The sequence below is a fragment of the Eschrichtius robustus genome, chromosome 8, assembly GCF_028021215.1.
Source record: "Eschrichtius robustus isolate mEscRob2 chromosome 8, mEscRob2.pri, whole genome shotgun sequence".
In the NCBI taxonomy this organism is placed as follows: domain Eukaryota; kingdom Metazoa; phylum Chordata; class Mammalia; order Artiodactyla; family Eschrichtiidae; genus Eschrichtius; species Eschrichtius robustus.
The window spans coordinates 117,921,123-117,946,737 of NC_090831.1; the positions used below are offsets into that span (position 1 = coordinate 117,921,123).

The window sequence follows — 25,615 nt, forward strand, 5'->3', positions numbered from 1 at the left end:
GTCATCTCGTTAACATAATAAAAGACACCTTGATTGCTCTCATGACTTGAAATGCCAGGGGTTTTAGGGCTCTGTACCAGAAACTCTGATGAAGACCATATATATATTATTTATCATAAATCACAACATCACCTGGCCTAACCCAAGGTTACTAATATTTTCTCCTATATTTTTGGAAGTTTTACAGTTTTAGCTTTTACATTTAGAACCATCATCTCTTTAGTATTAAATTTTGTATGTATGTAATACTCAAGGTTAATTTTTTCCCCCATATAAGTGTCCAGTTGATCAAGCACTACCTTTTTTTAAAAAACATATTTATTTATTTTCTTTTATTTTGTTGGCTGTGTCAGGTGTTAGTTGCGGCATGCGGGATCTCTCCTTGCAGTGAACGGGCTCTTCACTGAGGCGTGCTGGCTTCTCTCTAGTTATGGAGTGTGGACTTTCTCTCCCTAGTTGTGGTGTGTGGGCTCCAGGGCACGGGGGCTCTGTAGTTTACGGCATGCAGGCTCTCTCGCTGAGGCACGCGAGCTCAGTTGCCCCGCGGCATGTGGGATCTTAGTTCCCCGACCAGGGATCGAACCAGCGTCCCGTGCATTACAAGGTGGATTCTTTACCATTGGACCACCAGGGAAGTCCCCAAGCACCACCTTCTTGAAAACAGAATCTTTTCCCCTATTGTATTATTTTGACACCGTTGTTAGCTATCAATAGGTTATACGTGGTTGAGAGTTTATTTTTGGATTATTTGTTCTATTGATCTATATGTTTATCCTTATGCCAATACCATACTGTCTTGACTAATGTAGTTTCAAAATTGTTTTGTCTATTGTAGCTCCTTTGAATTTCATATAAATTTTAAAGTCAACTTGTCAATACCTAACAAAAAAACTTGTTAGAATTTTAATTGAAATTGCATTGATTCTAAAGATAAATTTTGGGATATCTATCTATCTATCTATATCATCTTAAATTACTTAGGTATTCTTTAATTACTCTCAGCAACGTTTTGTAATTTTCAGTGCATGGGTCTTACACATATTTTAAGTATATCTTAAGTATTTCTAAGTTTTCGATGTTGTTGCAAATGACACTTTAAATTTCTCTTCTTAGTGTATGGATAATACATTAGATACATTTGTTGTTCATTTATAGGTGGAACTAGCTAAATGGAGGGATACAAAGGAATTAGATTACTTCTGTTTTCAAAGTTCCATTCAGTCTTTGGACTTTTTTTTTTTTTTAAGTAAACTCTGTGGAGAGATATGTGACATGTTGGAATTTAATAGATCTGGCTTTAAATACCATTTCAGTCATTTACTAGTTGTATGTCTTTTGGAAAGCTTTACGGCTGTATATCTTTCTGCCTACATTTCCTCAGCTTTTAAAATCTGCAAGATACTACTTATCATGTAGATTTTTTTATGCGGATTTAGTTGATTTAATATAGAGAGAGCATTCCTGGCACATGGGTGCTGAATAAAATGTATCATTAATGTGCAAGATAAATAATAAAATTCCATTACAAGCTTTTAAGATATCTTACATTGAAACCACGGTGGTTAACATAACAACAAAAAGCCCAAAAGTCAGAGAAAGGAGGTTAACCAGCCACCCAAACCAGGCTGTAAGGGAGTGGGACTTGAACCTTATAAGAGAATAATATGCCCCAATGCCAATTTTTAAATTTAAGAACTGTATTTATTAATGGGCTAAGGTGTTCCCATCTATTAGGAAGTACATATTTTTTCCTTCAGTGAAGTCTATGTGAAAGATGAAATTTCAATCAAGAATTTGTTTGGTGAGCAAAAAATTATAGCAAAAGGAGTTAATGGCCAGTACCACACTGTCTTGATTACAGTTGCTTTGAAGTAACTTTCGTAATCAGGAAGCAAGAGTTCTCTAACTTTCTTCTTTTTTAAGAAAGTGCCTTTTTTTTTGAGCAGGTTTTCTCGACCTTGATCATATTGACATTTGGGGCTAGATAATTCTTTGTTATTGGTGGTGGCTGAACTGTTAATTATACAATGTTTAACAACACCCCTGCCCTTTACCCACTAGATGCCAGAAGCGTTCCCCCAGCCCCATGATGTTAACAACCAAATATGTCTCTAGATACTGCTAAATGTTTCACCAGCAGAATTACTGCTGTTTGAGAACCAATGTTTTAAGGGAATCTAGAGTCCTTTTATATAGCTTGAGCTGATTAGACTAGATGATTGATATTGTATTGGATTTATAGCACCACAGTTAGTGTGTAAAATCAGCTCCCTATGAGCAATATACTTGAAAAATATGAGGGAAAAAACCAATTTTCTATAAAATTGTAGGTTCCTACAACAAGTATATTTTAGCCTCAAAGTTAAAAATCAATAGTCCCTGAAAGTTTTAAACTTTTTACACTTTTTAAGATCTATAGAGAAGCATTTTGCCCTTTTCACCAGACCTAGAAACTAAAATTTAAAATACGAAGATACAGTATAAGTATAGATTTGATTTAATTTTTCTCTTAACTGATTTGTAATTATTTGTTAAACTTTACTTAGATTTAAGGAGATTCAATAGCTAGGTCAAGGTTAATCTTAAATCACCTGTATTAACAGAATCCCATTCTTTAAAAATTTTAAATTAAAACTGCTAAAAGAGGCTATGGTATTTGCTTAGGTTATATTTTCTAGCCAAAGCTAAATTTAAAAATATGGGTTTATAATTGTTTGTTTCTACAAGAGTGTAGGTAAGTTAGAAAACAAAGATCATTATTGGTTCAGGGAGAGACTATGCTGGAATATTGGTTAGAGATGGAATGTTGACAAGGGCCAAGAATAGAACATGAAAGGAAAATGACTTCTAAGAAACAGGAGTTAAAGGAGCCACATGAGGAGAATGAGTAAAGTAGACATCAACTAAGGACTATTTCAAGGAGGAGATGTGTGGGCAAAGAGGCTAAAAATCTTGAACATCATGATGAGATATTTAAATTTAATATACTCTGTCACTGGTGATTTTGAAAGGACCAGATTTGGTGAAAAAAAAGAAACACAGAAGCTGAAGAGTGGTCGTTATAGGATTGAATTATGAGTTGAGCACCCAGACGTAACAAGCAGAGGCTACCTTTTTTGAGACATATGACACTAAAAAGGAGATGTCATGGTAGCTTGGTATAGAGAGCATCAGAATGGAGTGCTCTGGAGTATAATTGGGACCTGTAAGAGCAGCAAGAGTATGGGGAAGAATTGATGGCATAAGTTATATACAGGGAGGGGGGCTTAGGATCTGGAACACTGTGGAAGGATGAGCTAAGAGTAGGGAGAGAAGACTAAAGAAGATGAAGATGATGATGACTTTGGTGATAATCATGAAACAACAAATTTTGAGCACTTATTCTGCACAAGTAGCATGTTGTAGACCTCATTGCTATGAGCTAGGTGCTATTATTATCTCCATTCTACAGATGATGAAATGTTAAGTAACTTGCCTGAGTTTGCACAGTAATACAAAAGTGGAGATATGAATCCATGTCAATCTGACTTGTGAGCCTGAATTCCTAACCACTCTCCTCAGCTTTGAGCCTTTCTCATCACAGCCATGTGAATTCTCATGGCTGTGTGCTTGCCGTGTAGGCACAGAAAAAAGCAATCAGTAGCCTCCATGCTTTTTCACCTATGCCGTCTCTTCTTAGTTCAATCCAGATTATCTTGTATTTACAACCTCCTGATGCTCACCTCAAAACACCCTCTTCTATATGTACATCCCCACACTAACCTGGGGTAAAATATTCCCTCAGCTACTATCTTTAGTGCTCCTCAGCGAGGTCATGATTATCTTGATCAGTAATTGTGATCCCACTGAAATATTTTCTGACTGTATGCAAGATTATCTGCTATTGTTGAAACAATGAGTAGTTGCTTATTCTTTCTTCTTGTTTGCAGATACCTATGAAAATAGAAACTATTTCTTGGCAAACTTTATAGCAGCTCAGGTAAGACTGTTTTATTGAATTTTATAAATCCTTTCCCAATTAGCTACAGATTAAACATTATCAGTGAACTGTATAAATATAATATCCCCCATCTTCCTGCCTTTACATTTATAAATCAGGTCTGTTGACATTAAAATAAGGAAGAAACAGTTCTTATTTTGACAATTGTCCAGTATACCATCACTCTATAAAAAGAAACTTGTAATTCATATAATGCTGGGGAAAAACTGAGTCCTTAAATGTATAACATGTTTTTAGGAGATGAGACATTTTCTGGCTGATAAAATTTTGAAGGATAAATGCTAGATCAGCTATCTGTTGCACAACAATGGTGCATAAAAAACAACCTCAAAACTTCAGCAGCATGTAACAATTAATGCTTATTTAGCTCATAAGTTTGCAGCGTTCAAATGATCTAAGCTGGACTTGGCTGATCTTGACTGGCTCATATCCATGTGCAATCATTCATGGGAATGTTAGGCTGCTTGGATGATCACCTGTCCGGAGGGGGCAGTCACATACTGGAGAGTCAGCTGGCTCTTGGATGATCTAAAATGGCCTTATGGGCAGGTCTGAGCGTGACCTATTCATGATTGTGCAAGAGGGCAAAAATAGAAGTGGAAATGCCTGAGTGCTTTTTAAAATCTCCATTTGCATTAAGTTGACTAATAGGCAAAGTCACATGGCCAACCCCAGAGACAAAGGTGGGATAGAATACCCCATCCAGAGAGGGAGGGCATTGCAAAATTACATGGAAAAGGGTATGGATAGGGAGGGGTGAACGATTGGAGACAATAATACAATCAATCTACCAGGCATGTTAAATGATTCCATGGATAATCTATATAGTTCCAGTTAGAGTAGGAGGATCATTCTCTGTCAAACCAATAATCTGCTTCTCTGTAATTTTTTTTTTTTTTTAATAAATCTATTTATTTATTTATTTTTGGCTGCGTTGGGTCTTCGTTGCTGTGCGCAGGCTTTCTCTAGTTGTGGCGAGCGGGGGCTACTCTTTGTTGCGGTGCACGGGCTTCTCGTTGCCGTGGCTTCTCTTGTTGCGGAGCACAGGCTCTAGGCGCGCGGGCTTCAGTAGTTGTGGCACGTGAGCTCAGTAGTTGTGGCTCGCGGGCTCTAGAGCACAGGCTCAGTAGTTGTGGTGCACGGGCTTAGTTGCTCCGCGGCATGTGGGATCTTCCTGGACCAGGGCTCGAACCCGTGTCCCCTGCATTGGCAAGCAGGTTCTTAACCACTGTGCCACCAGGGAAGTCCCGCTTCTCTGTAATTTTTACCTGTGGATTTAACTAAGGAATAGTATAACACAAATCTATTGGGTTTTTTCTACATAACCGTGCTTCAAGTATCTGCAGGTATCTGTCATATATTTATTCTGTCTTCTCTTCTTGGAATTACACATCTCCAGGCTAACTTCATACTTCCTCTGTTTTGTGCTTATACTGGTTTCCAGATTTGATTATTCTGTCTGGACTAAAATTAGTCTAGATTTCTCTTAAAGCAGGGTGCCCAGGATTGAGAGATTATTTTAGAGCTACACTATGGTATACAATAAGATAGCCACTAGCCTCATGTGGCTATTGAGCATTTGAAATATGACTAGCTTAATTTGAGATATTTAAAAGATTATAAAATATCTCATTAATATTTTATGTTAAATATATGTTAAAATAATAATATTTGGGATATACTGGGTTAAATAAAACATATTTTCAAATCAGTTTCTCCTATTTCTCTTTACTTTTTAAAAGTGTGGCTATGAGAAAATGTTAAATTACATGTGTGGTTTGCATTACACTTATATAGGACAGCATGGACTTCCTACTGCAAAAAAGACAACCTCAAAACCTCAGTGGCATGCAACAATAAACACTTACTTAGTTCATTGCCTAACTCTTATGTCCTTTTAGCTAGACTCTGTTTTCTTACTGTTATTGCTTCATACTATGTTAATTTTTTAAACACATGTATCAAATTGTTTTCATAGACATGATTATTAGGTCATGCCGTCTCCATCCTGCATTTGCCTTTTTGAAACTAAACGTAAGACTCTGTATACTAATTAAGCATGTAACTTCTCTGTTCTCAATTTAAGAAAAGATGAATTGAAGATTATATGTTTTTCCTCTGAACATATTGTTTTCTAAGGTCTATAATGTTGATCTGGAAGTCCTGAATTTTAGTTCTATTTCTACTGCTAAATAGTTATTCAACCTAGGGAAGATATTTCTCCTGTTTAATCTGTTTCTTAATTATAAAACATTAGGTTTCCCATAAATGGTGTTTACCTCTAAAACCCCTCCTTCTGTTACTCCAAAGTAGTGATAAATGGATTCTTATTTCTATGTGATATTTGATGGAATTTTTCCTAAGGATCAGTGGCTTGAAGTGAAAGACAGCTTCCCTTGGGTGTAATTGTTATCATCAATGGTATTCTGGCTGGTATGAGGTTATGGGGGTTGGGGGCTGATTTGTAGCATTCACTGATTTTCTGTGGTGTAAATACTCCAATCATTTTAGCCAATTTCAAGCTACTGACTGGCTTGCAAAATTCCAGGCAATTATAGGCTCTCCCAAATCACTAAGAGCTAGCTCCAGCATACCCATTTACTTCATGTTATATTCCCTTTTCTTCATTTTCTCTAGCTTGCTATCAGAGTGGAGGAGTTTATAGCTTCACTCTATTACAACTGGCTCCTTATTGATTGCCTAAAATCTTCATCATCTTATCTTACATGCTTAACCAGTAATTTCTCTGCTTAGCACCCTTTGTTCTGTGCCTTTATTCAGTGTGTCTGTGCCTCCCTCCACCTCATTCCCTTTTCCTATTCATTTTGTCTTTATAAACTCCATCCATCCTCCCAGGCCTTCTGAAGTTGCATGTCCTTCCTAAGTCCTTTCTTGACAACCCTATTCCCACAGTGATTTTTTTCTTTCTCTTAACACCCATAACAAATATTCATGATGATTTTCATTTAGGCCTTAATCATGCACCACCTCATGACTTCTCTCACATTACTGTAACCCTTGCGTCGATACTTAAAGCAGTTCATGATTTAGATAAGTTCCTATATTTGTTGCAAACTGTCCTTAGCCTAGGGACTGTTTGCCATAATTCTTTGTTCAACCTGTGTTAACTCATGCAGTACTATGCACATAGGCCCATCATGATTCCAACCATATAAATGTCCTTTAACTATGTGGCCTTGACCTTCTCATTTCTTCTCCCAGAGCCTCAGTTTCCTCATCTGTAAAACAAAAATAATGATGCTTTCTTTTCAAAATCATTGTAATAATTAGTAATAATATAGGTAAAATATCTTTCATAATGTTGATACACAAACCTATTTTTGGCACCTCAAATTTATTGTCACAAGTACTCAAGAAGTTGGTCTCCATGAAATATTTAAGAAAAAAAACAACAAGCCAGTACAATAGTAATTTGAGATTTTTAAAAACATTTTAATGTGGAATAAAGTCTATTGACTTATATATTATGTACTTTTTCCTCTTTATACATTCTTTGAAGAATGTATTGCAAACCCAGACTGTACACAATAAGTATCTGAGTGACTCTAATTCACTGAAAGTTGAATATACTAGAATCTGGGGCATAAACCCTACTTACGTAACACAAGTCACTTCCACCTATGACAACCAACAATTCACAGTGATAAATTTCAAGAGTGACCCTTACAATCAGGTATATCTCAAAGGAATATTATCATATCATACACTAATTTTATTTTTTTTGCAAAGTTATTAGCACTATTATTATCATTGTTATATTTACTTATATTTGAAAGGTTATAGATATGTGCAATAGATATGTAGTTGCAAGTGTTGAACCGTATTGTAACATGCACATTAGTGATCTTCCCAGTATAGTCCAGGGATCAATGATCAATGGGCTGATGAAATCCTTCCCATGTGTGTCCCAAAGAAATTGTGCTATGTGTTAAGGTTGGTCTCCCAGGCTAGTGCAACAAAACTTACTTATTTCTGTGACAGAGGCTAAAACAAAGGAAATAGTGATCCTCTGAAATTGTTGGAGATTTTCCCCCACTTTTCTAAAATTACTCATATCCCTGGTCGAATCGATAGATCTTATATGTTTGTGAAAATTGGCAGTAAACTGTGGTAATCATCAAAATGAATATGTTCCACCAGTGGTGTGAGATAAGATTATCTGGTTAGTAAAACAGAATGACATAAATAGCAGACCCTACTGGGCCCTCTAGGGGGAGTCTGCTTTGGTTACTAGAGCCAACTAATGGGAAGATGAATTACCCGTAGAGGTACCCACAGAGGTAAAATACCCCACTATAGAACACTAGACCTATTATAAATATGGTTCCTAACACATAGGGGGTAGTCTAGAAAAGTGACAAGCGTTAGTTCCTGTTTTCTAAAAGGTGAAAAAAAGAGTGTCCTGCTGATATTTGGAGTTTGGAAAATGACCCTCTTGAATACTCACATAGATTTTCTCTCCATGGTCTCTTCTCGTTAGGTACTTCAAAACATTTTTCCTGAACTATACTGAATTCAAAACCACCCATTGCAAGTTATTACTTCCAGTTAAGATGATGCAGAAAATCTTTCAATACCTTTTTTTGGGGACACTTTGTAGCATGTCAGTTGCCTATTATGTGCTAGGTTCTATATTAGGTGTTGGGATGATGAAACATGAAAACAGGCAGGTTAAATCTAGTGACAAAATAAAGAGACTTTTATAAACATTGGTTTCAATCAAAACTGCAAATACTTGTGAGCAATATGGTTCTGAATAAATGAAGTGGAAAGAAAGATTCCAGCATAGGGATTATACACACAGCACGTGTCTCTATATTTATCTGTCAGAACCATTGGGGCCTGAAATGGAATCTTCATATCCTTCTGTTACTGTCTGGGAAAAGAATGAATACATCTTTTTTTGTTATATTGTAATTTGAGGCATAACTTAAGTGTGATGTTTAAGAAGTTCTAAAATACCAACTTTATCTCTTCTTTTCTGGCAGACACTAACTATTCAATTGACTGATAAGATTATCAGCCTGGAAAAGTTAACTGAGGTTGCTTGGATTCACGGTGGTCCTATAGTTTCTACTACACCTATGACAAATACCTTCCCAATGAGTTCTTTATATCCTTCTACTACTAAGCCTACTACTTCTGAGACTATTAACACTAGTTCTTCTACTTCAAGTACTATTACTGAATGCACTACTGTTACTCTTCCTGTCACAACCGTGCCTTTCCCAACAAGTGCTGCTGAAGTTTCAACTGGTACTACTGTTCCTAATACCACTACATCTTCCCCTGCAAATACTACTGCTGATAGCACTAATGTTACTCTTCCTGTCACAACCACTCCTTTCCCAACAAGCGCTGCTGAAGTTTCAACTGGTACTACTGTTCCTAATACCATTACATCTTCCCCTGCAAATACTACTACTGATAGCACTAATGTTACTCTTCCTGTCACAACCACTCCTTTCCCAGCAAACACTATTGAAGTTTCAACTGGTACTATGGTTCCTAATAACACTACATCTTCCCCTACAAATACTACTGCTGATAGCACTAATGTTACTCTTCCTGTCACAAACATGCCTTTCCTAACAAGTGCTGCTGAAGCTACAACTAGTACTAGTTGTCTTCTATTAAACCAGACATTAAACAGATTTACAAATTATAAAATAATGTCATTCTTTTCACTAACTTTTTTTTTGCTTTGGAAAATATAGTGGTCTTTCATTAAAAATATATTATTTGTGTCAACATGCACTTGATTTTTTTAATAAACAAAGAAATAAATATTTTACTAATGACTCAATTTTAATTTCGAATGCAGCAAATATTAGTAGATATAATCCACCCAAACAAGGCACAGGGTCTTCACTAAATTTGAAAGTAAAGAGATCCTGAGACCAAAGAGTTTGAGAATCACTTCCCTAGGACAAAAATATCCTAGTTTCACTCTCAGGTCCTGGTCAAATATACTATGAAAATGAAACAAAACAAAAATCATCATTCTAAACTTTATCAATGGACTTGAGCACAGGCTCCCTCACTTGTATGTTTACTGAGGGAGCTCCAGGGCACTTGTCTTATTGGCACCACAAACCATGATCCCGGACAAAGAGCTCTGCGTCCTAAGGCACACGGGATCCTGCTGCCAGCCCACCACACCGGAGCAGATTCATTGGCTAAAGGCATGCCTGAAGGCACTTGGGATTTGGAGCACCGAGGGGGAATTTGTTCAACCATAGTTCTATAGTTACTGAACTCCAGTCCCTTTGTGTATAGAAATGGGCTGTAACCGCACGTGTGGAATTCTGAAAAGGGAAGTACTCCTGAAAACAGAACAACAGCCAACAACAAAAACAACAAACAAAGAGCTTTATTTAGAATAGATAATCAACAAGGATCCACTGTGTAGCACAAGGAACTCTGCTCAATATTCTGTAATAACCTAAATGGGAAACGAATTTGAAAAAGGATGCGCATGTATACGTGTAACCGAATCACTTTGCTGTGCATCTGAAACTAACCCAACATTGTTAATCAACTATATAAAATAAAAATTAAAAAAAACAAAAATGAAAAATTATGATCACAACAACAACAACAACAAACACACACGAAAAAGAAGACCCGGGCTTACTTCAGACATTTGAAGAAACTTGAGAATTGAAACTCCAGGCCATGTACAAGATGTGGCCCTGGAACCAGGTTCAGAAAACCGGGAGAGGGAAGAGGTGAAAGCAAATGTCAGTTTGCTGCGTCTGAGTCTTGAGCTTTGCTGGTGCCTGTGCTTACGTTAGTCCCTGACACATACGGTCGCCTCCATCGGACCAGTTCTAAGAGCACCACCTGTTCCAAGTTGGCGCAGAGGCCACTGCTTCAGATGGATTCCCCTTTCCTTTACTTGCCTCAGATTCCCCATCTACCAGGTTGAGTAAACATTGGAACTGCAATGTACATGGAAATGCTTTTCAGTCTGTAAAATGCTATACAAAGGTTTATTATTATTATCATTATTATATAATTGCCTTGAGTGTTCTTATATCTAAGCTTTTTCTTCTTCTTCCCCTTGGATTTCCTGATAGCAAAGCAGTTTCTCCTCAGTGCAGATACTTTATAATAAGGCTATTCTATTTTTAGTTTTTTTTTTTTTTATAAATTTATTTATTTATTTATTTATTTATTTTTGGCTGTGCTGGGTCTTCGTTTCTGTGCGAGGGCTTTCTCCAGTTGCGGCGAGCGGGGGCCACTCTTCATCGCAGTGCGTGGGCCTCTCAGTGTCGCGGCCCCTCTTGTTGCGGAGCACAGGCTCCAGACGCGCAGGCTCAGCAGTTGTGGCTCACGGGCCCAGTTGCTCTGCGGCATGTGGGATCTTCCCAGACCAGGGCTCGAACCCGTGTCCCCTGCGTTGGCAGGCAGATTCTCAACCGCTGCGCCACCAGGGAAGCCCTATTTTTAGTTTTTTAAGGAACCTCCATACTGTTCTCCATAGTGGCTCTATCAATTTACATTCCCACCAACAGTGCAAGAGGATTTCCTTTTCTCCACACCCTCTCCAGCATTTATTGTTTGTAGATTTTTTCATGATGGCCATTCTGACTGGTGTGAGGTGATACCTCATTGTAGTTTTGATTTGCATTTCTCTAATGATTAGTGATGTTGAACATCCTTTCATGTGTTTGTTGGCAATCTGTATATCTTCTTTGGAGAAATGTCTATTTAGGTCTTCTGCCCATTTTTGGCTTGGGTTGTTTGTTTTTTTGATATTGAGCTGCTTATAAATTTTGGAGATTAATCCTTTGTCAGTTGCTTCATTTGCAAATATTTTCTCCCATTCTGAGAGTTGTCTTTTCATCTTGTTTATGTTGTCCTTTGCTATGCAGACCCAGCAATCCCACTACTGGGCATATAGCCTGAGAAAACCATAATTCAAAAAGAGTCATGTACCACAATGTTCATTGCAGCTCTATTTACAATAGCCAGGACATGGAAGCAACCTAAGTGTCCATCGACAGATGAATGGATAAAGAAGATGTGGTGTTTACATACAATAGAATATTACTCAGCCATAAAAAGAAATGAAATCAAGTTATTTGTAGTGAGGTGGATGGACGTAGAGTCTGTCATACAGAGTAAAGTAAGTCAGAAAGAGTAAAACAAATACCATATGCTAACACATATATATGGAATCTAAAAAAAAAAAAAAAGGTTCTGAAGAACCTAGGGGCAGGACAGGAATAAAGACGCAGACATAGAGAATGGACTTGAGGACACGGGGAGGGGCAAGGGTAAGCTGAGATGAAGTGAGAGAGTGGCATGGACATATATACACTACCAAATGTAAAATAGATAGCTAGTGGGAAATAGCACAGGGCGATCAGCTTGGTGCTTTGTGACCACCTAGAGGGGTGGGATGGGGAGGATGGGAAGGAGATGCAAGAGGGAGGAGATACGGGGATATATGTGTATGTATAGCTGATTCACTTTGTTATAAAGCAGAAACTAACACACCATTGTAAAGCAATACTCCAATTTATACTCCAATAAAGATGTTAAAAAATATATAAGGCTATTCTGAGTCTCCTTTTTCAAACTGAAGTTTTGTAAAGGAAAGGTGTTCTCCAGATGTTCCCCAGATGTGTCTCTAGTATGTCCCAAACTGTGCTTCTGGGGAAAAGGTTTTGTTTTTGTTTGTGCTTTTTTTTTTTTTTTTAGCTGGGACAAAATGTTTCACTGTTAAATAATGTCCATCTTTCCTCACTTTACAAAATAATAGGTTAATGGATATAGTTATCCTAATTTTATAATATTTTTTCTATAATTTTTCTTAAGCTTTTTATACTTGCTAATATTCACATGTTGCCTTCTAAAGAGATCTAGCTGAGAACAAAATGTATGAACAAATAACAGACAAGAACAATTTTGACATAGCCAGTATAGTTCATACGGACTGTGTGTGTGTGTGTGTGTAAGTTCATGCACATTATTTTATATGGGAAACATCATATTTTCTGCCAGTGAAATTAATCCAAGGGTACACTATAGCTTGCAGACTGGAGGTTCTCTGCTCAGAGTGGTCAAAAACTCTTGCTTGGAAAAGCTGACATTTTTCTAAATTGACTTTTTTTTCTAGGTAACTGTGTGCCTTTAAAAAAAAAGTTGCTCCATTTTCATACTCTTTTTGTATAGATCTTATGCTTGTTTCTTTTTTTAAAATTAACATATTTATTTTGAAATAAGTGTGGAGAAAAGTTGCAGAAATAGTATAAAAACTTCATTATATTCTTCACCCAGATTTCCCAAATATTATCCATAAACTATAAATTATTTACCATATTTCCTCTCTCACACACGTGCACACGTATGTATAATTTGAGAGTTTGTAGACACAATGTCTCAACATCACAAAATGCTTTAGTGTGTATTTCCTAAAACACAAGGACATATTCTTACATAACCACAATATAATCAGCCAAGTCAGGAAGTTAACGTTCATACAATGCCACCATCTAATGCACATATGTTAGTCAAATTTCACCAATCATCCCAATAATGTTCTTTACAAAAAACACTAAACAACAACAATGACAACAGCAACAGGTAGTAATTTGGATGAGGAGCACATGGTGCATTTACTTTAACTGGATTTTTGTTTTTCAGTTTGCTGTGGAACTATACCTCAGCCCCTCTTTTTCCTTCTTGATTTTGACATTTTCACAATTACAAGTCAGATCTTTGTAGACTATTCCTCATTTGGGGTTTGTCTAATATTTCCTCATGATTATACTGAGGTTGTACATTTCTTGGACAGATATAACATAGAATTGATGTTATGTGTTTCCTGGTACGCCTGTCAGGAGGCACGTGATGTCTGTTTGTCCATGATTGGTGATGTTAATTGGCTTACTTCCTTGAGGTGATGTCTGCCAGGCCTCTCTATCGTAAAATTACTATTTCCTCTCATCATAATTAATAAATATATAATGAGATACTTTGAGGCTATGTAGCTATTGGGTTACTCTCCTATTTTGTCACCCATTGATGATTCTTGTCTGATTCAATTTATTACTATACATTTATTAAATGGTGATTTTCTAACTTCACATTTTTTTCTCTATATTCATTACTTGGCATTAAAAGAGCTCTTCTTTCTTTGCTATTTATTTTTTGAGTGATGCTTGGTAGATAACTTCTTCCCTGAGCACCCCCAGATGCACCCCTTCTCTGAGATCCCCACACACCCTCACAATCCAGCAACTAAAAGTCTAACTCTTGGAAATCAGGGGGCTTCCAGGGCTCCTCTTCACTGGCGTTCACTTGGACTGGTCAGTGCCTGTGCTGTGGCTTCAATATGTGAAGCCAGAATGGGATTCCTGCCCATCCAGGAAATAGACCAGTTAAGAGCAACTGAACTTCTGGTTCAGTGGTCCTCAATCTCGGATGCATATTGGAAGCACCTGGAGAATTTAATCATTCACTAATGCCTGGACGCTTCTCCCATCACCCAGGTGACTCTGATATGCTGTCAAGGTTGGGTGTCACTGCCGTGGTGGAGCAGTGGAGCTGGGGAGCTTTCTTGTTCGTCTCAGCTAAGTATAGCAGGAATTTAAACGTGATGAGAATTCTAGCAAACAGGAGTAAGAAACTAAGTTATCAGCTTCATGAAGGAGAGGGAGACAGAGAGACAGGGGAAGGAGGAAGAAGCAGAAGGAGGAGGAGACAAATAGAAGAGATGGGAAGAGAGGAGAGAGGGAGGGAGAGAGAAATGGGGCAAAATATAAACAATGGATAAAGCTCATTATAGGGCATATGGGAATTCTTGCGACTTTCCTATAAATTTGAAATTGTAACAAAATATTCTTATTCCTCAGGAAAGACCAGATCCTTGTAAACATTAGCCTGTGGGTCCTCTGGTCATCACAGAAAAAACTAATGAGGGAATAAATCCTTTATTTACTCTCCACATTTAAGATGGGGTTTTGAGTAGAGGAGGTGAGATGGAAAAAGAGTTACAGTCTCAGAGTCACTCAGAGCTGACCTGAACTTAGAGACCACTGAGGGATGAGGAATGACAGAGACCCATCGGCCAGAAGGTTCTAGGAGGAAGTTGGGGTCATCCCTTTCCACCTCAACTCTGAGCCCTTCTTTTTGTAGCGTATCATTAGGCTTTCTGGAAACTGCAATCACAAAACACATGAACTGGAAAAAACGCTTGAGGTCATCTGATTCACGCTCCTACCCTGTGTAGGAATGTTTTCAAACATTTCCCCAGAAGTACTGTCTAAGACCCCCGTCTAATATATATGCATAATATCAATATAAATGCATCCCTTTTAAATATAGAAACAAATCATTCTCCATAGGTTGATATAAACATAGTTCCTCTCTGGAGGCAGTCAGCAGCGGGGAAAATGATCCGTGGCACTGGGAAAGACTCAGAGGCGGATGCTGTGAACCCAAGGAGAAAATGGCCAGCCGGGGGCACATAGAAGCTTCACCTCAGCTCCACAAGGGCGGGGGGGTGCTTGTCCATTTCCTTTTCATTTTGGTGGCTTCCGTTCTGACCTAACGTCAAGCTCACGGAGGATGCTCAGTGAATATGTGCATGGCGACTAAATGCTGAGATCAAGAGATGGAGAGGAAAAGAAAATGAAAGAAGGAAGGCTTAATAAGAACCAGAACTTGAAGTGGGTACGGAGGAGAGGAACTGCACAGGGCCATGAGCTATACAAATGGAGCATTAGAAGATTCTGGCTGCAGAACCTTGGAGTAGCTGCCCAGCTGACTTGAACTTGTCAAGACAGACCCGAGAATAAGGCTGTAGCACAGACCGAGGTTTGTCATCAGAAACCCAGCCAGGACGTTCTTCTTTTTGTTGTCTTTTTGTTTTTACCTAAAAGATCGAGGTTGAAAGAATTTGCTTGGGGGGCTTGGAGTAACACAGATTGGAATAGAAATGTCAGACTTATTTGTTAATTGGGCAAACCAGAGAGAAAAGGTCTCTTTCGATTGTTTTAAGTTTCTATCTAGATTCATTTTTATCTGTGTGTTTCTTCATGCTGTAGAATGTAATTTGTGCACTTCAAACTGCTGCCAAAGGGCCTCAACCATGTTTTAAGATTATTACCTAAAGGAGAGCCTTCATTTCCCTTGAATGATGACAACAGAGAAGCCCAGCAGTGAACCCAGATGATCCCTCTGGCTTCGGGTAAGCTGTGTTTTCTTCTTTGCTCGGCCCCTCAAGCAGTGGCAAGGAGTTTACGGAGGCTAGATCCCTGATCTCCAGGGAATTAGGATCCCTCTAGATACCTTGGAATATTCAGGGTAGGGGTCCCTTCCAGAAGTTAGGAACCATGAGCAAGGCAGTTCATGGACTAGCATGCCCTTGACCTGTTCCCAGAGCCCAAGTCAGCCTCCCTGGCCAGTTAGGCTCTTGACACCTGGTGATCTGAGTGTTGAGAAAGTGATACTTGTTGAGTAAATAAAGATCATCTGACAGTGGAGGTACAGGTGAGGCAAGCAAGGCCTGCATTAGATGTTGCATTTTGGGCCACCAGGCCCTCAGATGCCTTCTGGATGCCTTATCCTGAGCCATTCAAGAGACCTCCCAGCTGCCTCTCCTGGACCGAAGGCTCAAAGGAAAGAGATGGCAACAGGAAGCGGGTTGAATTCTATTTAATTTGGTGTCTTGAGCTTTGTTCCTTGTAAACAGAGCACCTTCCTTTACTGCAAATCACACATGTGGCTTGCTGCCTCTGCCTCACAGGGAGGGTTGGACAAAAATGTCAGAAGAAAAGAGAAACCGGAGCCCCTTCAGGGCCAGCATGGGCTGAGGAGGGTTTACAGGGCTCCCCCTCTGCATTCAAGTCCCCTCCTCCCCACGCGGCATCCCCTCAATCAAGCTGGGGCACTGGACTGCTCAGAGATCACCCAACCTTGAATCTAGATTTTGTTAGAAAATGTGTGGTCCCACCAATGCTTCTAAAGCTTTAAAGGATGGATTGCCGAGCTTGTCATGGGAAAGGCTTTATGGACTCTGTGCCATGCCCAAGCCTGTAGTTTCATGGCCAAAGTCATGAGAAGGGCACAGATGGGGGACTTTGGGGGCCAAAGCAGAGGGGAGTTTCTGTGTTTGGTGATAAGGGGAGGCCTGAGCAGGGAGGGGCCTGAGTATGTGACATGAGGAGATGGTATCAGGCTCCAGCCCGCAGGGTGGCTAGGAGCCAAGACACGGGCCCCCTGACCAAACAAGAGGGCAGTCAGGGGGAGGCGCCTTGGTGTGGCATTGCTGGAGCCCGAGAGGGCCATGGGGGCAGCCCTGAAGCCTGCAGGGGTTCTGTCCTGGGGCTCCACCAGGAGGAGGCCTCTGGAGGACTCCAAGCAAGGACCCCGGGGAGCAGGGATGATTTCCGGAATCCAGCCTGTTGTGTTTTCCACTAGCTCCTGCAGGAGAAGGGAGAAAATGCGTGAAGGTGGAAGCATCCCCACCTCCTTTCCTCTCCTAACACCTTACTCGGTAATCCCCAGTCCTTGCAGCCTCACAGGCTAACTGGGAGACTACCATCCACACCCAGAGCAGCGTCGGCCCTCTTTCTGCTCCCTCAGCTTCTCCTTCTCTGACCCAGCGTTCCTGCCATTGTCATTCATACCCCTCATTCTTCTCTTTTCAGGCCACGTCCAGTACCCTCCCACACCCCTCCATCCCTAACCCTGGGAGCGTGGTGTCTCCTGGGACACTTAACGTCAATGGTCTTTATTATCACTGTCTGCTGGGCCTCCTTGCAGGGCTTCTCAGCCTTTTTAATGTTCTCCGGGGTCCACTCCACCTTGTTCATGGCCATCATGCCCTCCATGGAGCTGTCATGGGCAGGAAGAACAGACACTAGTTGAGGGTTGACTGAAAGCTTTGGCAAAATGTGTATAAAGTAGCCTCACTTTTGTTAGCATGAGCTCCATGTTGGCATAAACCATAAGGAATGTCTTACAGCTCAATGGCACAACCGTGAGCTTGGCAGAAGGAGAAATATCATCAGAGCTCAGAGAAGAAAATTTTTAAAAGTGAAAAAGAGAAAGTTCTGACTCTTTAAAGAAGTGTTTCTTAATCTGGGGGCCATGAAGTCCAAGAAGGTTGATAGGGTGACTTCAGGGAAACTATAAATGTCCTGAAATTATATGTGAAATAGGATGTGTCTGCAAAGATGTGCATTTTTCTTGGAAAGGAGTTTCAGCGCTTTCATCAGAGTCTCAGGGAGGCCCCTTAGTCCCAAGTAATTAAGGGTCACTACTTGAAAGTAAACAGTCTTTGAATCAGGTAGTGCATGAGAAAAAGGCAGACAAGTGATCTAACTTCTAGAGGTCACTCTTGAGGGTCTTATCTTCCAGGATGACTCGCTCTGATGCCTCCTCCCCCAGCTCATGGGCCACGTAGATGATGTCAGGGTACCCCATGCAGCTGGAGATGTTGTTTTGGGGATAGTAGAAGAGAAAGATGAGGCACATCTCATTAACGGTGTTGGGACCCCCCTGGAGAAGAAGAGAGAGAGAGAGAGATGGAGAGACAGAGACACACAGGCATGCAGAGAGAGGGGAACAAGGTAGGCAGAAACTAGATTAGGTGATCATTCTACCAATGACACTGTTTTCCTTTTCCCTTAACCTTGAGCCAGCTCACTAATTGTTATTTACTACTTCTCACCACACTTGCTTTCTCCTCCTGTGATTCTAATTGGTGGACAATTATTGATATTATTTCCAAAGAAATATCCCATGTATCTTCCCCATCCTCTACATTTCCATTGCTCTTGCCCTGGTTTGAGAAAAGATGGTTGAGAAGATGAGATAAGATACCAAGTTTCCCGAAAAAGCCACTCCCTTTGAGCTTCCCTGGAATTCCCCATCTCTACATGTCAAAAGCAGGACCCACTGAAATATGTCACATGTTCAGTTCACTGTAATAGGACCTGATGATTTTTTTTCCCTGTGAATTCCCCTAGTGCATTTTCCCCATTCTTCTCTTACGGTATATTTTACTTTCTAACTTGTGTTGTAATCATTTGTATGGCTGTATTTTCTTCCTTGGAAGCGTGCAATCCATTTTGAATCCTACAGGCACTGAGCCATTCCTGACACACAAAATATGGGCTCCTTGTGACCATAATAATAATAATAGCTAACTCTGACAATCTACAAAAAGTCGGGCAATGATCTAGATGTTTTAGGCATGTTAATCAACTCTCCCCCAAATCTTATGAGGTAGATAGTATTAATTCTTTTAAGAATTAGGAAACTGAGACACAAGGAATCTGAATAATTTGTCTAAGGTTATAAAGTTATTAATGATCATGTTGACATTCAGACCTAGGCAATCAGGCCCAGAGTCCACGCTCTTAGACACTATCACATGCTTTTCTTTCATAATCTTAGTGGGTCGTTGACAGAGAAAACGGGAATCCTTGTACCCATCTTACAGTCATGGGGATGCGAGAGCATGAAGCCCCATGTGCCTAGGTAATACCATTGGAGAAAGAAAGGGGCTTCAGCTAGAATAATCTGAGTCACGTGATAGCCAAGGCCAGGGATGGGGCTCTATTCTGAGGCTACCGTCATTGACCATGATGGGGAGAGAGGTACTTACAAAAGTCAAGGAGTCGCGGTCCAGCGTCTGGTAGTGACACTCTACCAGCAATTCATCTCCCTGTGCAGAGCGAAACAAAGGCTCAAAGTAAGACACAGAGGGACTGGTACAGTCCTCTTGGCTAACAGTAGTGAGTGCTGACCCTGGCTTCCCCCGACGCCAGCCATGCCTCCCCCCAGGCTCCCACCGGCTTGATGGCCACTCGAGAAGGTAAATCTCGAGTCTCCTGCAGATTGAAGTCATAGGAATCATCTTTACAGATTGTTTGGAGTTGTGTTCCATTTCTGGAAGGGGACAAGGGGAGGGGACAGGAATAAGGAGAGGATGAAGCAGGGAGGGGGTCTATCAACAAAGAAGCAGCATGTGCGGTCATTCTGTGGGCACAGATTGCCCGTAAAATGAAAAAGCTCCTCCCTCCACTGTCATATTCCTGTCATCACTACTCTAGGGATAGTTCTAGCTTCTCCGACTCCCAACTGAGCATAACATCATGCCGCAGAATAAATAATTATTGCTAACATTTATTTCCAAATACAGAAGGGAGAGCTTCCAATCTGTGTCTTCCTTACCTGTATTGCACAGCCTGCAGAGTGAGGCCAGCCAAGTGGGTGTGGAGCAGGTAGCCGCAGACCTGGATGTCAGGCGCCGGGGCCCCGTTCATCTGTGGCAGGGAGGAGACCACCTGGCTTGTTAGGAACTCTCGTCTGGCCCCGCTCCTCGGTTTCCTCCTTTCATATCTGACACCTTCGTCTTATGACTGAGACACACACCCCTTTAGTCCCTACTGGACCTCCTGGCCCCTCTTCCTGCCCCGCAGCCCTGCCTCCTGGCTCCCCCGCCCCATTCAGGTGAGCGATTTTCCTGAGCACCGGGCAGTGGTCATTCTCCAAGTCTGGGGCTCAAGCTGTGCCTGGTGGGTCACACCAGATTTGCGATGGGGAACCGGGAAGATCAGGGGAGGAGGGGTGCCTCCCGGCTTCACCTCTTCGAACTGCTCCGTCTTACACAGCCCGTAGGACACGAAGGACTCGGCGCCCGGGGGTATGAAGTGGATGGGGAAAGTGAAGAAGCCCAGCTGTAGGACACCCATGTCATATTTGCGCAGCTGCGCCGTGAGGTACACTCGAATCCCCGAGGAGTCGTACACATCTGGTGCAGGAAGGACCAGTCACAGGATGCAGGAGACCGTGTCGCACGGTGGGGAGAAAGAGGCCCTGGGAAAGCGGTGGGGGGGCGTGCTGCAAGCAAAAGGAGTAGGCGTGCACCCTGCATCCCCTTCCCGACACCTAGAGGACTCAGCCAGCCTCACCTGCTGCTCTCCCGTAAATGCTCTAGGTGCTCACCAGGAAGGCTGTGGAAATTGCTGTAGTGAATCTCCAGTCGGACCCACTGGGGGTCCAAAGGCTTCCCAATAGAGATACCCACGTCACCTGGAAACTGGTAACTCTGTTGGATGGAGGGTGACTTGGCAGCAAGAATGGCTGGGAAGTAGGTGCAGGGACCCGGGCCCGCCCTTGTCTTTTGGCCCTCGTCTGAGACCTCCCATCTCCCCACCTTCCATCAATCCAACAATCCCAGTTGCCCAACCACACGTGTCCCCTTAGCCGCTGATTTCTCTCATCACACGACTCACTGTGCCCCCGACAGCCCAGCCCACGATGACCTGCGAGCAGAGGGAGAAGGCGGGGTGGGCCCCGTAGCAGTCGCTGATGCCCTTGGGGAGAGCACTGGCCTTGCCGCAGGCATACCCCACGATGTGGTGCACCATCGTCTCCTTGTGATGGACCAACTTGGGCTCAAACTGGGCGGGGGACGCAGGACAGAGTGTGGTCAAGATCTTCTGGGTCATGTCCTTATGCCCCCTATTCCTTTTCCCCAAATAAAACTATGCCCAGTCCCCACTTCTCTCTCTTTCTCTTTCTCTTCTGTTTCCTCTGTTTTTTTCCTTCCCCAACCTATCATTTCCCCTGCACTCAGTCTGACTCCTCTCTCAGCCCTCACCCTTTTAAAATCCCTTCCTGAAACCACAACACACTTGATCCAGCCGGGAACATCCCAAGACTTTCTACTTTCCCTTAAGAACCTCGTCAGTTCTCTATATTTGAGCATGTGATTTGCCTTGTTGGATTCACTCTCTAAAGAAAACAGTGGCTCCCACACATTTGCCACTCATTGTAAGGTCATACTTTTATTTGTTCGATCAAAATTGAAATCACTCAAATGTGAAGTCAGGTGACCAATTTGAGTTTCCACTAGCCAGACTTTCCCGACTTGACAGCCTTTGGCCGCGTTTCCCAAGCCTGCACCTCCTCCTGGGCTAAGAGAACACAATTCTGGGCCCAGGGCAGGACTTATGCTTTGTTCTTTGCAAACACTTATTAACCAATGAGCGTCATCAAAATCGCTGCTGCACTGTGGGGCGTGAATAAAACAGTGCCGGGAGCTATAGTTCTGGGCTCAGGAAATCATGAAACTGACACCTTCAGCAAACCTGGCCTGGCCCCCATGTTCTCCTGACCACCTCCTTCCTGCATCCTCCCAGCAGTTTTCTGAACACCATCTCTTCAGAGTGAACCATGCCCACTGCCTATCTCAACCACCTTGACAATGTCCTGAAGTCTGTTTCATGGTACCTTGTAGATATGGTGCTTCTTGCTAACGATGGGGAGAGGGAGGAAGGTGCAGGCATACGTGGTGTCATCCTCTGGGATGAGGAACTGGAGGAGGACACACAGAGGCTGAGCAGGTGGTACGGAGGCTCCCGGAGAAACAGGGGAAGGGACAGGTCGGGGAAGGGCGGCCACTTGAGGGCCAGTTTGACCATCCTCGGGGGACCGAGGGGAGTCAGAGGAACCTCAGTTCCAGGAACATACTAATATTGGGTGCAAGAGGAAGGTCTGGATTGAGAGGAAGATGGGCAGTGGCTGGAGGCGGCTGGGTGGGGAGGAGGGGTCTTACATCAGTGATCTCCAAGTCATGGATGATGGTGTCCTCGGGGACATCGAGATCATCGGGGTGGACGATTTGGAGCAGGAAGATGGACTTCACAAAAGTACACTCCCAATCCAGCTTCAGAGTGGCATCTGGGCCGTAGGCGGCAAGCACCCTCACAGTGTCACTCTGGGGGTGTCAAGGGCATCGAGGTGCTGCAGCCCTTGAGCAGCACTTTGCACACATCCACACCCAACCACCGACACAAGCCACTTGCTCACATCGACAGTGGAACTTATAGGGACAGAGTAAAGGGACAAAGTAGGTGATTAAATAGTTAATCCCACAAGGGGATTGTAAGTAGAGAAAAAAGTATGGCGGACCCCCGTAAGTTAATGATTACTCAAGAAAGCAGGTTTACTTAACCACAAAACCAAGCAGGCTTGCTTAGCAACAAAACCATGCCACAGAAGCATGAGACATGCCCCAAAACAATAAAACAATGGTGACATGAGACCCACATCCTGCCCAGTGAGCTCAGTAAGTTAATGACCCCTAGGACATGCTCTCTGCACGCATAAAAAACAATTTATGGAAAGGTGACATTTCAAAGTGAAAGACCCTCACGGTACTGAGACCTGAAATAATTTTTCCTTAGTGCCATGACAGTCCTGGCTTGACAATGTAGGGACAAGAAAACTCCCCTGCCCAACCTGGAGGAGGAGCTGATGATGGAAGCTTGTGTCTACTCAAGAATGAGGAAGAAGTTGGTCTTCTCCCCCTCCCCACTTTTCCTTTGATTGTAAAACTGTAGACCACTAAGTTCTCTGGGGCGGCACCCTCTCGCCCACCTGATGGAAGCCTCACAAGCTTCCTATTCTAATAAGTCACTTCTTATCTATCACTTTGCCTCTCCCTGAATTCTTTCTGCACTGAGACATAAAGAACCAGAGCTCCTTGGAGCCCCCCCAAAACGCCACCTAGGGGTTTCAGAAAGGAGAACGCTTCAGACTGGGGGTCAGAACTAGTCAGGTTCCAGTTCTGCCTAGAGGCTGACTTGCTGGAGATGTTGAGTAAGTCACACCCCCTCTCATGTCCCCTCTCTGAGCCTGTGTCCACATCTGGTTCATGACACTGAAGTTCAAGGAGATCAGACAAGGTTCTTCAGGAGGGGACACTAGGGAGGGTGGCATGGGGCTGTCAGTGGGAGGCCACCTGTAGAGGGCTGGTGGAATCAGAGGCGGCAGGATTGGGGCCGTGCCTGGGAAGGCTGAGAGAGACGAGGTCCCTGGAACCGAGACTGGCTGCCTGACAGGCACGGCCATTCCAGATTGGGGGTGACTTCACCTCCTAGAAGGAGAGGCTGCTTGTGAGCAAATGCTCCTCTCTCCTCCCTCTTTTACCGTGATGTCTTGGTCATGAGGGTCACAGGAGCGGAAGGGCCTGGAGAAACGCATGGTGGTATAGACGGCGTCTTCTGTCAGTGCCAGCAGCTCCGCGTCCTGGCTCCCGTCCTCCTCCAGAGCGTCTTCGTCCACCAGGTGCTCATCCTGGGGTCCAGGGAAGGTCAAGCGGTAAGAACCAGGAGCCCTAAGTGGTCACGGATTCCGAGTAGTCTGGGTCCATTTAGCCCCCCTAAAGTACCAAATTAGCAGAACCCAGGTCTGTATTATTTATTATAATTTGCTCCTAGGACAGAGCATGGCATTGAGGGGGGATTCGTGGGGAAGAGGGATGGACGGTGTCTGATGGAGTTTAACCACTTGACCTTGCTTTACTTCTCCCATTTCAAATCTCGTCTCCATAAATCCTAATATTCCTATATCCCTAAGTCTTAAAAGCTCACTTATTCTCTGACCTGTCTATGCTATTCCTCTTCTCATGGGGGCTCTTAACATGGACACTTCGCCATATAAATGAAGTTCAGATTGAGTGAGACTGGGAGACGGGTGAGCTGCGTCTTCATCTGTAAAATGGGGTAAGAAACCTCATGGTGATGCTGTGAGGTTTAATGTGCAAAGAATTTGGACCAATGCCTGCTTAACCAAAAATGAGTAACAATTTTAAGCTATTATTGTTGCAGCTGCTGATGTTGTTATTAGATTATTTTATGCTGCGGTCTATTTGACTGAGCCTAAAGGTAACTGAAGATGAGGACTGTGTACCAAACAGCTTTGACTCTCCCCCCAGTGACCTGCACCGAGATCGTGGTCCAGGACTCGCTCTCTTTCAGTCCAATGGCTCCATTCCCTCGGCAACTTAGAGACATGCAGTCTGGAAGACCTAGCTTCAAACTCTCCAATGGACCATTTCTGTAGGGAGAGGTCAGACATCAGTTGGTGCTCTGGGCCTGTGCCTGGATGTGTTTGGAAAATGCGGATCCTTCCAGGACTCAGAGCCACCTTCCACCCAGCAAGAGACCCTCACGCTTGGGAGGGAGTCACCCTCACACTCACCGAGAAATAGACATTGCCATCCGGCGAGACTCCTCCAACAACCAGATCGCTTCCCACTCTGGTGTAGCGATTTGTGATACCCAAGCCCACCCAGCCAGCTGTCCGGACCTGGAGCTCAAAAGTGATGATCTCAGCCTCAAAGTCCCAGTGCAGGAAAATGACATTAGAAGGATCTAGGAACGTGGAATAACGCAGACGCGATGTGAGGCCCAGGTGGTTGCCTTGAGAGGAGGTTGGCAGGGCCGTAAGTAGGAGAAGCCAAAAGAGAAGGGCACAGGCCATGGCTCCTGGGGTCTGAAGCATCTCTCCTTAGATGGACACTCAAGAAGTACAGACTTATATGCAACCTCTGCCTGTGCCAGGCACCGTGCCACGGGGGAGGGACAGACTGGGGCTCTTCTGATCTGATTATCTCTGGGTTCAGAGTGGTGCCACTTACATAACTTGGAGGTGTAAGGTGCCCAGAGAAGGTTGCCCTTGCCCTGGAGTAGGGACCTGGCATGAAATTCTGGGGAATGAATCACTCAGTCTCCTCCATCCTGACCCAATACCAGTGTCCTACCCATAGGGACCCTG

The 25,615-nt window shown here is 42.7% G+C and overlaps 2 protein-coding genes across 2 annotated transcripts in view; one reads left to right on the plus strand and one right to left on the minus strand.

Moving 5' to 3' along the window:
* Window positions 1-15,316, plus strand: part of MGAM2 (maltase-glucoamylase 2 (putative)) — a 75,993-nt gene extending 60,677 nt beyond the window's left edge. Inside the window, 5 exon segments of the mRNA XM_068549828.1 lie at window positions 3,930-3,979; window positions 7,521-7,694; window positions 9,010-9,643; window positions 14,527-14,655; window positions 15,267-15,316. Of these exon segments, the coding sequence (XP_068405929.1) occupies window positions 3,930-3,979; window positions 7,521-7,694; window positions 9,010-9,643; window positions 14,527-14,655; window positions 15,267-15,316 (1,037 nt within the window).
* A 1,895-nt stretch (window positions 15,317-17,211) lies between these two features.
* Window positions 17,212-25,321, minus strand: LOC137768348 (putative DBH-like monooxygenase protein 2). Its single transcript, XM_068549829.1, is given in 14 exon segments — window positions 17,212-17,250; window positions 17,252-17,461; window positions 17,761-17,875; window positions 18,411-18,541; window positions 19,653-19,712; window positions 19,840-19,936; window positions 20,222-20,313; window positions 20,635-20,801; window positions 20,996-21,098; window positions 21,286-21,453; window positions 22,286-22,369; window positions 22,611-22,772; window positions 23,987-24,133; window positions 25,040-25,321. Coding segments are annotated over 14 exon segments (1,857 nt in total).
* Between the last annotated feature and the right edge of the window lie 294 nt (window positions 25,322-25,615).